This window comes from Marmota marmota, unplaced genomic scaffold (genome assembly GCF_001458135.2).
Source record: "Marmota marmota marmota unplaced genomic scaffold, marMar, whole genome shotgun sequence".
Classification (NCBI taxonomy): Eukaryota; Metazoa; Chordata; class Mammalia; order Rodentia; family Sciuridae; genus Marmota; species Marmota marmota.
Window position 1 is genome coordinate 10,574,089 of NW_026000119.1, and position 14,543 is coordinate 10,588,631.

Sequence of the window (14,543 nt, forward strand, 5' to 3'; positions counted from 1 at the left end):
TGTTGATTTTATATCCTGCCACTTTGCTGAATTCATTTATTAGCTCTAATAGTTTCTTTGTAGAGCCTTTTGGGTCTGCTAGGTATAGAATCATATCATCTGCAAATAGTGATAATTTAAGTTCTTCTTTTCCTATTTTTATGCCTTTAATTTCTTTCGTCTGTCTAATTGCTCTGGCCAGTGTTTCGAGAACTATGTTGAACAGACTCAACATGTTTTAAACTGAACATATTATCTCTTCTCCAAAACCACCTCCTCTTTACAACTTCCTTATATTAACTGATGATAACATCTTCTATCCTCTAACTATAATTCTCATCACTTAGTAAATATAATATACATTCTGATTTAGCATGGTTTCCTCTAGTCTAGTTTTTGCATATTAACCCAGCTGCATTTCCATCACCTTGCACCTCACACTTTTCATTTGTATCTGAGACCCTTACTTTCATAAGTATATGCTAAGTTCCTTTTTACCTCCATGTGTTTATATTATGGCTGAAATCCCATTTATTATTAAGGGTCTTCTTTCTAGATACTGATGGAGTAGGAAAAGAAAATGTATGTCTCCAAGCTCCTCTGTAGGGCCAACATGTGTGTATATCTTACAGACTCTGTGTATCCATAAATAAAGACATAATACCAATGAATTGGCTTTATCTCTTTTATGTGTTGACAAAGGCTCCTTCCTGCACCAATCTTCAGTCAGGATCCTCTGAGTCCTCTTCTTGCTGAGTTTGAGGCAATGACATAATATGTAAAGGCTTGAGTTTGGCCCACTGAACTCAATATTTTTTTTATTATATTGAGGATTGAACCCAGGGGTGCTCAGCCACTGAGCCACATCTCCAACCCTTTTTTACATTTTATTTAGAAACAGGGTCTCTCTGAGTTGCTTAGGGCCTTGCTAAATTGCCGAGGCTGGCTTTGAACTCACAGTGCTCCTGCCTCAGCCTCCTGAGCTGCTGGGATTACAGGTGTGTGTCACTGTGCCTGGTTTATATTAAATCTTTATAAACAATCCACCCTGCCTTTGGTATCTGATCAAATTACCCATTCCCTACCCTTGATATAAAAAATGTTGTTCTGCTGTTTTCAAGAATACTGATAAGCTAGTTTCAGCAAGAATTCCCCTATCCTTGATCTCAAACCCAGTTCTTTCTAATTCTTTCTAATTCCTTGGCATCAAAACCACCAACCTCTTATCTCAGCACATTGGCTATAAATCCTCAGCTCTTTGCTATTTACAGAGTTAACTTCAATTTCCCTCCCCTGTAGTCTTTCTTTATAATATTTTAAATAGAATAGACTCTGGGAAGGCTGACTACTGAATATAATTCCAAAATAACCTTCCTTGCACACATGTACTTTTGGTCATTTTAGTTGGGGAGTTAGGCACCCTTTAAATTTAAAGAGGCCCTTTCTAAAATGTTTGCTTGCAAACTGTGGATTTAAATTTTTGTCAGAATTACTGGACAAAGTTGGTTTGGACAGATTGTAGAATATTTTATACTATTTTTTTCTTTCAAGTTTGCAAAACTTGCTATGTTTTTTAAGCATGCAGTAAACTGGGTAACAAAATATGGACAAAGAAACAGCTGTTCTTACAAAAAGAGAACACGGCTATCCTTCTTCAAATTACTTTTTATTATTTTGTTGAAATGGTATTAATTATAAACATCAAGTCTATTATCACACAAATGATCAAGAGAAATGCACTGATAAAAACATGCATTGAATAAGAATTATTATTTTTACGTAAACATACTGAGATTTGGGCATGAAAACAGAACACTAATTACACTGTTCCAATAGCCTCAAAATAGCCTTTAACTAACATTCACATGTATTTCCTAATATAAATTATGCTAGGAACATTACATCTATTTTGAGAACAAAATGCCATAACAGAAGAGAGAATTACTGTGAGCACAAAGCATAAAAGTTTTACTTGCATCCTATAGTTTTGTTTTGGCACATTGAATTTATTATTTTTTACTTTTAGATTACTGAATGTGTGGACAGACATACCAGTTGCTTTTCTTTAATGATCATTTTACTCATACAATATATTATTTTTCTGATATTTGCAGGAAAATACAACCAAAGTTTTGTGGTTTTTCTATATTTTTGGATTTTCCCATCATTTTTCAGCGACTGTATGGTCCAAAAACTTTTTACAGGAAGAAACAATGATATATAAACATAACATATTCTTAATGTATATTTTATTATGATGAGTAGTTATTCACAGTGTGATATAATTACTTTTACAAGTAGCATTGTATCTTTTGCCTTCCTTAAATATTTTTCTTAAAGAGGACATAATTTTTCAATAGGATGGCCTTGTAGGTTGCATTTGGGAAGATTTTGATTTTTAGTATTCCATCTTTCTTGTATCAAGTAAGCTCTTTTACAGCATACGACATAAAACACAGAATATAGTAAAAATTGAGCATGTCTGTGATAAAATTGCATGTGGGTACCCATTTGACTGACAAAATATTTGTTGAAAACACACTGTGTGCAATAGTTACTTGTGTCAAAAATATATCTATTTATTATGAACCCTTTGATGTTTTATTATGAACAAATATCCTTTGTTAATAACAAGCAATTATTACCAAAATTTCACTGGAATTATTTTGGTTTTTCCTAAAACTCAAAATCAGCAGGAAATGCACAAAGTTGCATGAATCATCTGATCCACAATGATTCCATCCATGAAAAAATAAATATAATGTAGAAATAAATAACTTTGTAGTAAAATATAAAGGTTTTTGCCCTTTGTCAAAGAAATACACAGCATAACCTCAGTTGCTTGATTCTTCCATGACGTCTAGTGAATGATTTTTTTAGCTGCCAGAAGAGTATTCTTCAGAAGCATCGCCACTGTCATGGGTCCCACGCCTCCTGGAACTGGAGTGATAAAACTAGCTTTCTCCTTAACAGCTGGCAGAGGAAACAGGAAATATTCTTTATTTCTAAATTTACCTGAGAATTTCACATTTCTAAGCATGCTGTACACAGTGGATTTTTCTGCATTACACATACAAATTCTAACAAACTCTAATTATTTGTAGGATGACATGGGCATTAACAAACACATGCACATTTAGACAAGCACTCCTGTGTATAATATTTAATATGGATAGAAAAACACAATGGGTCCAAGACTATTGGTTCCTCCTCCATACACCTCAGTTAGCTTTACATGATGAAATTCTATAAGCCATGGTTGACCTGACGACCTGTAATTCTAGTAAGCTACTTCTAAAAGTCATGACATTTTCTTTATCTGTTATCCATTCATCCAATTGATGGACACCTAGTCTAGTTCCATTACATGGCTACTGTGAACTGTGCTACTATAAACTTTGGAATGACTCTATTACTCTATTATGCTGATTTTAAATATACATAATGGAGGTCTAGTCAGCCATAAAGCAAATACTATAGTATTTGCTGGTAAACGGATGGAACTGGGGCTGGGGATATAGCTCAATTAGTAAAGTGCCTGCCTTGCATGCACAAGGCCCTGGAGAGTATCATGCTGAGTGAAGTAAAGCCAAATTCAGAAAGTCAAGGGTCAATGTCTTCTCATATAAGAGGCATAAGGAATTAAAACAAACAAACAAACAAATCTCCACCTCCTGAAAACAGAAGGAAGAACAGTAGTGCAGAAGAAGGGGCTGAAGGGGGCAGGAGGAGTGGGAAAGGAGAGAAAAAGCAGAATGAGGTTGACTAAATTATGCTATGTGTATATATACTGAAAATGTCACAATGAATCCCATTTTTATGTATAATTATAATGCTCCAATTTAAAAATGTGAATAAATAGAAGGAAGACCAGTAGAGCAAAGGAAGAGATCAGGAGAAGGAAGAGGGAAGGGAAGCGAGGAGTACTGGGGGGATGAAATGGAACAAATTATGTTATATATGTGTATAAATACGTCATAATGAACTCCACTATTATATATAACTAAAGTGCACTTAAAAACAAAAAGACTTGATATTGATTACAAAGGGGAGAGAGGATATAGACAACTCAGTACATGCCATTCGTCAAATTGAATTATTCTTTTTATAACATATCATGTATATGTCTAAAAAATACATTAAAGTCATGTCTGATAAAACTCATCAAATATATTTGAACTATTGAGCACATCCACATAGTCCTGTTTAAAGACATGAAGAGTTTTTATTCAGTTAATATACTTCAAGGAAATGACAGGGAACTTAGAGCAAAATTTAAGAATGTGTTCACACCCACAGTATTAAAGGTGAATGGTTCCATGCATTCATTGACTTGATGGTTAATTCAGTTTTTTACCATGTGAATAAGAGTAATGCAACCTTCCCAGATAACTCTTAAAACAAACACATGCACATTTAGACAATACTTCTTTAGTACAGACAATACTTCTTTAATACATAATTTGATATTATTAACTTTTGTATTGCTCATGTAAACTTCTACATGAATCAAAACCAAGAGATGTTTTTTAGATCTCATACTATTTTCAACTATTTATATTGTCTTATTGAAAGATGGTTTATAAAATTTACTTTTACCTTGTATGAAGTAAAATAGTACATTGGGATACTTTTTTAAAAATCATAAGAAGAGCAAAGGAATAATATTTTTTACTTGAAGAAAAGTCCATATAAGCTTAAATATCTCTCTCTCTCTCTCTCACTTTCTCTCTTTCTCTCTCTCTCACACACACGCAGATAGTGTGTATTATGCATCTTCTAATGGTATGTGCTATAATTTGGATATGCTTTGAATGTATTCACTAAGTTTCATATACTGGAAGTATAGTACCCAATGTGACAGTATTAATAGGTGGTGGAGCCTTTAAAAGAAAGGTAGGGCCTAGTGGGAGATAATCAGGTCATTGCAGGGCACTGTTTTGAAAGGAATTAGCGTATTTCTCAGGTGACTCTGGTTAGTTGCTGTGCTACTGAATTGTTATAAAAGAACAAGATTAGCCCTCCCTGCTTTCTGATTTCCTATCTTACAGTGTTAATAGTCTCACATGTGTTCTATTACAAGGCCCTCATTGGAGCCAAAAAGAAGCTGGTGCTCTTAGACCTAAAAAAATATTTTTTTTCTTCAAAATCACTTGGTCTCTAGGTATTTTGTTTAAGCAATGAAAAACAGACTAATACAGTATGTTATAAAGAAAAGCAACACTGTGACTTGGAAGGTAATATTTCAACTTTAACGAAACCTCTCTGTACATGAGTGAATCCTGTCCATGCCATATTTATATATGTCCTGTTGCAAAACATTAGATGGTTCAAATAGCCATTCTACAAATAGCTATAATTTTTAAACTTTCTTTCTTTTATCTAGGTGTTCCTTTTCAATATTTTTCCACCTTATCTAAATAGGAAATGCCTTACTATTCTCTAAAACTGAATTAAATGTTACCTGTCTATAAATTTTCTCAAAAAATGATATCCATTGAAATAAATGATTTCTAAATCAAAAAGTAGAGTAAAATTAGTGGAAGATTAGTAAATCTATTATGGTTATATAATTGTTTTTATGTAGTTTGGTTTTCAACTCTGAAAGGTAAAGTGGAGTGGCTTAAATATCATTTGTATATGGGAAAATAGTAAATAACTATAGCTGCTATTTCTTGAGTATTTATTACTTTCCAAGAATTTTATTTATGGTTTTTTTTTTTTTTTTTTTTTTGAGATGGGTCTCACAATGTTGCGCAGGCTGGTCTCAAACTCTTGGGCTCAAGCAATTCTTCTCCCTCAGCCTTTTGACTAGCTGGGACTATAGGTATTTGCCACCACCCTGGGCTTTATATATATTATTTTAATAATTTAATATTATTTATTTTAATTGGTGAGAAAGTGTGGCTCACTGAAGTTACAATGCTTTGTCACTCTCCCATAAGAGAGAGACACTCTTCATGGTCAGATTCAAAAGACTGTATGACCCCATAATTTCACCCTGTCCCAGTACAACTGTATTATCATGAAGTGAACAAGTAGAAAAGTCCCAAGAATGACTCAAGTGCCAGAAATTAACTTAGTTTTTTCAAAGGATTTCTAGGATATCCTGAAAGAGAGAAATAGAGGGAGAGATGGGAAAAGAGAGAGAGAGAGAGAGAGAGAGAGAGAGAAAGTGGTTCTAATGTATTAATTTTCCTACTTTGAGTATTCATAGTCATCAACTTTGAATTACATCTTGCTCTCCAAATTACACAGCTGGTTTAGCAGTCTGAGTTGCTTTATTCCTTGGATGTCAGATCAGATAAACCACCAGTCTTCTCAGGTATTATAATCTTCTTCTTTGAAATTATGTTTTTCACAACATTCTTACTATTGTATTCCTGCTGAAAAGTAGAGGAAGAAGGAATGGGAATAAGCTATTGCATGAATAAGACTTGCCTGAAGTTTTTAGCTTAGCTCCTGTATTTTTGTGTACTTGACTGGTGGAAACCAACACAAATTCATTCTGTCCTGCCTATCACTCTTCACAGAATTAGGCCTATGTGGTAGGAGCCTTCATCTGACTTGGGCTAGGGCTTCTCTGGACATTAGCAAGCATTTAGAAGCATCAGTGGAACCCGTAAAATTCATATATCTATATATGAGGAAAATAATTGCTTATATGCTGGTGGCTGTGGTGTTAATGTATTGTCTATTTACATAAAGATCAACCTATAGAAGTAAGTGATTTTTCAAGAAAGGTGAGGAAATACTAGCAAATGCCAATGGGTATAGGTATAGATGCTAAAGTTTGAAAAGAATCTCAGCCAGGTGTGATGGTGTATGCCTGTTGTCCCAGCTAATTGGGAGGCTGAGGCAGAGGATTACTTGAGCCTAGGAATTCAAGGCCAGCTTAGACAACATAGCAAGATCCTGTAATCTAAAAAAATTAAACATAAAATTCTCTAGTTTAATGATTTTGTATAACCATTTTGCATAACCATTTCAAGCCTATCTTAAAATAATGTGTTTGTGAAGTACCACAATCTTATGAGCTAAGATTAGTCATGGGAGAAAAAGAAATTCATTGCATGATTGATGTCCTGAGAAGTCTCTTACCCAATTATGTCCGAAAGAGAGAAATTCAATAGGTTTTACATCACCAAAGCATCTTCTCATTGGTTGATTTTTCCTTAAAGGCAGACAGGGTCAGCTTGTAAAGATGATTCTTTTAAAGATTAATCTTATTATTGTGTGTGTGCAGAAGAGAGAAGGTGTTCTATATACTTCACCAAAGAAATACAGAAGTGTTAGAGGATAATAATATTCTTCAGAGACTTATTTACATAAAGATCAGCCTTTGGAAGTGGGTATTTACCTTGAAGGTATATGTGTGCATGTGTTAAGGAAAATACTAATAGTTCTGTATTATGAGAATCAGAAAGTAGATCTTGATATTAGCAATTTCATGAGAGGCTAATGAACTCAGAGGGAAAAATCAGAGTTAAATTCAATTTCATAAAATCACCATCATTTTAGAGTTATCAGAACTGTTTGACAATGAAGGCAGATAAAACAATTATCAAATCCTATTTTGTGTGTAACTTATTCTTAGGGATGAGACTTAGGTGGAAATTACTTGGTAATGTTTAAATCAAGTTACTGAAAATAAGAATATTTTAATGAAAGGCAGTAATTCAATGAAAATCTACTTTAATGACCTTTCTGCAAACTTTAGACTTGCAAAATAACTTCCATAGATTTTTTTTGAAAGTACCATGGCTTCACTAGCAATACCTAGAATGTTTAAGAGTGTGTGCTCTATATATCTTTGTCTAAAATACCCTACCCTCACTGCTCTGTCTGGGAAATATTTATTCTTTCTCCTCAGAGCTAACATAAATGTCACTTCCTTTGTGGAGTCTGTTAACTCTTCAGGCTGAGTTAACTGTTTATTCGTTGGTCCATAAAATTTATAGAATGTTTTTCAATTTACAGTCATAGAGTATGTTGGATTCTCCTGTGAAATGAGGTCAAATTATATATGCCTCCTCCTACCACAAGATTCTAGTATGTACCAGTGAATATCACTGCCTGAAGTAAGAGATGTTTCTAAAGGTGGGAGAGGAGTATTATACATATAAACAAAGTATAGAAATTCAAAAATCTGTTGAGATTCACTGCTTCAGTAAGGCTGCTTCATGTGGTGGCCTCAAGTTCTTAGTTAAGTCCCAGGAAAATCCCAGTGTGCAAATGCTTTCACACCCTGGCTTCCATCATGGTGGATAATGTCTAATTGGCCAAAGCAAGTTTCACAGTTATGCTCAAAGTCACATGCTTGGTATAAGAAGAGTAACAAAGTCACAATGCAAAAAGGATGTGCATATTGAGACAGAAGAAATGTGTGGCCATTTTTTATCACCTACTATAGTAGTCTTCTGGCTCTCAGTCTGTCATATCAGCCATACTATCTGCTGCCAGATTTATTTTTTAAAACACAGATTTGATCATTTAAGCTTCTGTCTCTAGGATAAACTATAAATTGTTTGTCACAGCCATCAAGATGTTTTATCATCTATTCCAACATCTTTGCTTTCATCATTTCCTAACCCTATACTTCATTGTCATTTTTCCCTCATGTGCTACAAAATGGCCCAGATTCAGAATAAATGTTCCTATACAAGACAGACATAGTTACTGCCTCTTGTAGTTTATAGTCTAGTTGGGGAGAAAGATGTTAAAAATACAATTACCTAAATAATAACTGAGCCATGGCTATGAAATATATTTCATAAATAAAATGTGTATTGCACTGTGAATAATTCGGAGTCTGAGCACTGAATATATATATTATATATTACGTAATATGTGTGTGTGTGTGTAAAATGTATCTATGCCTCACTTTTCCAATTGAGTCAGAGAGGTGGAAAACAGTGTTCTTGGTAGGGGTGACAACGTTTGTGATAAAGGTGTCAAGAAGTTTCCTTTGGATGGAAAGCAGCTGGAACTCTGGGAAGCAGTATAAGAAGTGCAGCATGGCCGCCATGTAGGAGTAAAGGGGAAGAGCTGCAGAAGACAAAGCAAGAAGCGGTCAGCGCATGGTGTGCCTGGTATATAATGCAGACTCTCCATTGAGGAGATTAACTTGAAAGCAAGGGCTGAAGTATTTTTAATACTTGGAAAAATATACTTGGGGATGGGATAAATCAACTTGGAAAACTATCTGTTTTGTGTTTGTACATTTATCTAATGAAGTGATATGATAATACGGGTGTAAAGAAAGGAGAGAGGTACTAAGAGGAGAATAAATTCAGGTTCTTCTGCGAGCATGTCCGAGAAGGAATGGAAGTTAGATATATGGCTCATCAAAAGATTCAAAAATTACAGAAAACTTAAAACATGATGGACACATGAGGGAGAAAGAAGAGGAAGAGCACTGCAGACATAGGGAAAAGGAAAAGCAATGACTGTTTGAATTTGACAATGAAGCTGATGGAATGGAGGAACTGAGAGAAGTTCATTATTACAGCAGCATGTGAGGAAAACAGCAAGAGGAAAGAGTTGAGGCTGGGGAATGGGTCATGGCGTATGACTCTGAGGGGAGGAGTCAGGAAACTAAAGTTGAATAATGGTAGCTATAGTTATGGTGTTCAAGGTGAACAAACTTTAATAAAGTCATCTGTGAATGAACTTAATTATTTATATATTTAGGAATGGCCAGTTTTGTAAAGTAAAAATTTTGGGAGAAAAATAATCACTAATATGTAATTTTCAGTAGAAAATTAAAGGAGGAATTTATCTTCTGTTTTCATAAAGTTTCAGACTCATGTATGTCATTTACCAAAGAAATGTGTCCTGCCTGGAATATATATCTAATCTGATATGCTCTACTCTGGCTCTTGTTTTTTAAGTTATTGGCTTCAGATTTCTAAATGGAAGAATAAAGATGAGCATGGCTTGACATGATTCCCATTATTCTTACTTGAAGCAAATCATGTTTCAATTAATAGAATAAGAACAATATGTATGAAGCAAAGGTTATTTCATGTTAAAACTGAGATGATGACAGGATGATGAAAGAAACTAGGTATTCAGTCTATGCCTCAAAAATATTCAGTGGTGACATGTGGTCACAGGGTGTGGAAAGATTACTCATGAAGGATACTAATAGCAACACCAGGAATATTTAAAATGCTCTATAACTACTTAAGTAAGAACAAAAGAAAGGTACAATCATTAACCTTTGGCACCAGCAACCCATGCTTCATGACAGGGTGTCTCCAGCTTGTGTGTTCTGTGTCATTACTTCCTCTGGAAACTGTATATTAAGTTCCCAGGACCTGGCACTTAATAATCCAAATTCTCATCTAAAATACTTTGTCTAAAATACTGCCTAATTCTTTGGCAGATTGTGAAGTTCTATGTGAGTACACTGTATTGTATCCCAAGCCCCAAAATAATGGAATTTCTAGATGTATTTAAACAGAATTGCTTTTTAAATTTTTGTTTTGTTATAGAAACTGTATATTCTGGTAAAAATCAAAGGAAATATTTGTGCTCTATAAATCTACTTTTGCAAGTGGAGGAAGAAGAAAAACTAATATCTCAAGTTCTGTAATATTGTTTTTTTCTCTATTTTGTCTGATTCTCTGTCACTGAAAAAAAAAATTAGTCTATGGCCCATGTCAGATTTCTCACAATGCTACAACTAATTTTTAAAACAAACTTCCTGCCCCCAAAAGAAGAGAGATGGTTTCTTATCTGTGCCAAGGTGGCAGAACAAAAAATTTCTTGCTTCTCTCATGTGAATTTCAGTCTCCTAGCATACATATGTAATTGTCTAAATTAAATGCTTGGAGAATTTTCCCATGCTTCTAAATGCAAGCCACTTAGGCATGGCCTCTCAAACATATCCACTATAATGAAGGGGAGACAAGCTTCAGGAAAATGAAGTACAGGAATAACAACCAGAAAAACCTGAATGGCATAGGACTCAAGAAATAGTATGACTCAGGAAGTAATATGGAAAACACTATACTTTCTCATATGGCTGGTATAAAAATGATGCACCAGGAGAGCAAAGGGACCCTTAGCAGGTGAATAGCTCACCACTGAACTTTCCAAGGCAATAAGGAATCATGTGACCCAGATACAAATTTCTATGCTTCCTCTTGCATTTATCTGGTTATATGATTCCAGAGGTTTCCACAAGTTTTCTACATATATAGTATTAAGATTTTATCATGGCATTCTGTGAGCAGTAATGGAACAGAGAGGATTCATGGGGTAGAAGAGCATGAGACTCTTATCTACATTTTTTTTAATTGTGATGACTTCATTAGGTTAGTGAGCTATACTTACAAGAACTTTCTTGTAAGTTTTCTTTCTTTCCTTCTGATACTTTTCCTACTTTTATATTAAATAAATACCTCTATATGTTTGCATAGCTGTATCAGAAATAGAGATAGCTTAAAAATACCTCTCAAAGTACCTAGAAAACATTCAGTGCAAATAAAGAGCAAAACAATCATCAGGCAAAAGTTTAAAATTGCTCTCTGTGAAATCTGGTTATCACTCATCAGTGGAACCTTCTTACTAAACATGGATGGTGTCAGCTATCATTGCCCCGTTTCAATTTTGATTGACAGGACAGAAATATTGTGTGCCATTTCTGGTAACTCTAATAAGAGCTGTGAAAATGACTAAAAATACCTGCCCTTCCAGTGTCTTTTTAAAAAAATTATCATCTCCCATAATTTTTCCTAATATGGTTTCTTTCTGCCCCTAATCATTTTTCCTTAAGTCATTAAACATTCATATTAGAGTGACAAACTAGATAGACTGTTTGGGTCATCCTCCACATTTCCTGGCAGGGATTTGTTCTCAGCAGCCTAACATAATCAACCCTAAATAAAAAGAGATAAAAGTTCTCTTTCACAAATATTTGTATCTATTTTTTAATTAATTTTTTATTTATATATGACAGTGGAATGCATCACAATTCTTATTACACATATAGAGCACAATTTTTCATATCTCTGATTGTATACAAAGTATATTCACACCAATTTGTGTCTTCATACATGTACTTTGGACTATAATGTCCATCACATTCCACCATCATTTCTAACCCCATGCCCCTTCCTTTCCCCTCCCACCCCTCTGCCTTATCTAGAGTTTGTCTATTCCTCCCATGCTCTCTCTCCCTACCCCACTATGAATCAACCTCCTTATATCAGAGAAAACATTCAGCATTTGTTTTTTGGGGATTGGCTAACTTCACGTAGCCTTATCTTTTCTAACTCCATCCATTTACCAGCAAATGCCATGATTTTATTCTCTTTTATTGCTGAGTAGTATGTTTTGTGTTTATATACCACATTTTTTATCCATTCATCTACTGAAGGGCATCTAGGTTGGTTCCACAGTTTAGCTATTTTGAATTGTGCTGCTATAAACATTGATGTGGCTGTGTCCCTGTAGTATGATGTTTTTAAGTCCTTTGGGTATAGACCAAGGAGAGGGAAAGCTGGTCCTTGAAATGAAGGATACAATAAATCAAATTTAAAAACTCAATAGAAAGCATAACCAACAAAATATTTATATCTTAATACAGGACAATGAGACACAACTACAAAAAATAATTCACTGTAGTATAAAAAAGAAAGAAAACTTCTTGAGCTATCAGATGCTTCTCTTGGTCCTGTGGATGTGAACTTAATGTGTCTCAACTTTAACTCTTCTCCATAAAAGTAGACCATTCCATGTCAAATATGCCCTACTAAATAGAATGTCTTTAAAGGTAGACTTGTTTTCAAACATCTATCCTTCACAATAACCATCTTGTCCATGTTATAAGCAACAAGAAGGCAGTTTGCTCACTGACAGTAAGGATCTCATAGTTACCATCAGTGGTTCTACTTGTTTTATAAAATGACCTACCTGTGTGTTAGAAACATAGTCCTGGCAGAGAGGTTTTGCACTTTCCATCAACCTGTCCCAAATGATTGAGATAGATCACCTCTGGATTAGAGTAATAGGTCCTCCCTTACACTAAAGCTGGACTTTAAGGGCTACTTTATAGTTATCGAACACCAAAAGTTGATAAAATATTAACAATGAAAATTGTGAGGTTGGGGAGTCACTTTAACTTGGTTCTTTATAGTATCACAGATAAATAGTTCAGTAAAAGTGGTATAGTTCAAAAACAGTCTTGTTTCCTTTGAATTGGTAATATGCTCTTACTTTCCCATGTGGTAGGACACATACATGGATCAAAGCAGTACTAAAACCACTTTTAAAGGAAACTAACTTTGATATAAACTGGAAAATATAAATTCTAGGGACTTTGTCTATAATATACATGGCTATATACCCAGTAAAGCTATATAAGTGAAGCAGCACTCACTCAATTAGCTGAGTAAGTCAGTAAATGAATCAACAGATATGTCATTCATTAATAATTGTAGATTGTTGTAGACTATTTACTTTTTTCAGGGGAGGGGGTGCTAGGGGTTGAACCCAGGAACTTGTGCAGGTTGTTGTAGATTAATATTATATTTTCTGCTACATTAAGTGGGAGCTGTGTCCCATTTAGGTAAATTTAGGGAAATACTTAGAGTGACCCTATAGGTTTATAAGTACAGAAGATGGTGATACAAATAGCCAGTAGTATGACTAAGAAGGCTAAGACCTGGTATAGGATGAAACGAAGAATGAAATGCAAGACAGAAGTTTACACTGTGGAGGTACACAATTTAGGTGAGAACAACCAAGTAAAAGCACAAGGTGATATAAGAACAAAGTGATGAAGACAGATGAAACCTGCTCTAGGAGTCTGAGGAAGATAGGAATAAGCATATTTCTTTCAAGCTGATTCAGATGAGAATTGGGTAAAAAACAAACTGAACCATAAGAGAGCTGAGAATAGAAAGTTATGAGGAGCATCGTGGCAAATGAAGTTCTAGACTCCTGGATTAGTGTAGTGGGAATGGGGAACAGAAAGGGGGAATAATGTTCACACAAACATGCACTGATTTCTGCCAGCCATTATGCTCAGCAATTCACATACTTTAATTAGCCCATGTATGGTGATTATTTCATTTAATCTTCACAACAACTTTATACGATAGGTATTATTATCTGTTTTTCAGATGATAAAATCAAGTCTCAGACAGGTGAAGTGATTTACCTAAGATCATAATTGTTTTAAGCAGCAGGGCCAGGATTCAAACCCAAGTCAGCCTGAACATAGTCTTTTCTGAAAGGTTGGACATGATATAAGTAGAGCAGGGAGTGAAAAATAACTCTGAGGTTTCAAATATAGGCCACTCAAAGGAGAGAGAACAAATGAAAAACATCTTTAAAAACCCTCCTAGAGTTTTTGTTTTATATGAATGATATTGGGCTTCTATATAATTCTAGACCCTGTTTTGTCAACATGTTGACTATTGGTTTGAAACTTTGAGGAATAATTCTGACAAGATGGTGTCCCACATTTTATATATCCCATTTGGGGAGAGATCTCTTGCCCAGTGGATATTCTTTTAAAAATGCAAGGTAAAACTCCAACTATTTGGGGC

The 14,543-nt window shown here is 34.6% G+C and overlaps 1 protein-coding gene across 6 annotated transcripts in view; it reads right to left on the reverse strand.

Annotated features, from left to right (window-relative positions):
• Positions 1 to 1,486: 1,486 nt before the first annotated feature.
• The window catches only part of Mthfd2l (methylenetetrahydrofolate dehydrogenase (NADP+ dependent) 2 like), a 111,386-nt gene continuing 98,329 nt past the window's right edge, over positions 1,487 to 14,543 (reverse strand). For 5 of the 6 annotated variants that reach the window (XM_048784846.1, XM_048784844.1, XM_015499138.2 and 2 more), the window contains one exon: positions 1,487 to 2,952. In XM_048784846.1, the coding sequence (XP_048640803.1) occupies positions 2,840 to 2,952 (113 nt within the window). In that variant the 3' untranslated portion in view covers positions 1,487 to 2,839. Of the gene's footprint in view, positions 2,953 to 5,838; positions 6,366 to 14,543 lie in introns of those variants that run through there. The other variant, XM_048784845.1, reaches the window with a different exon arrangement.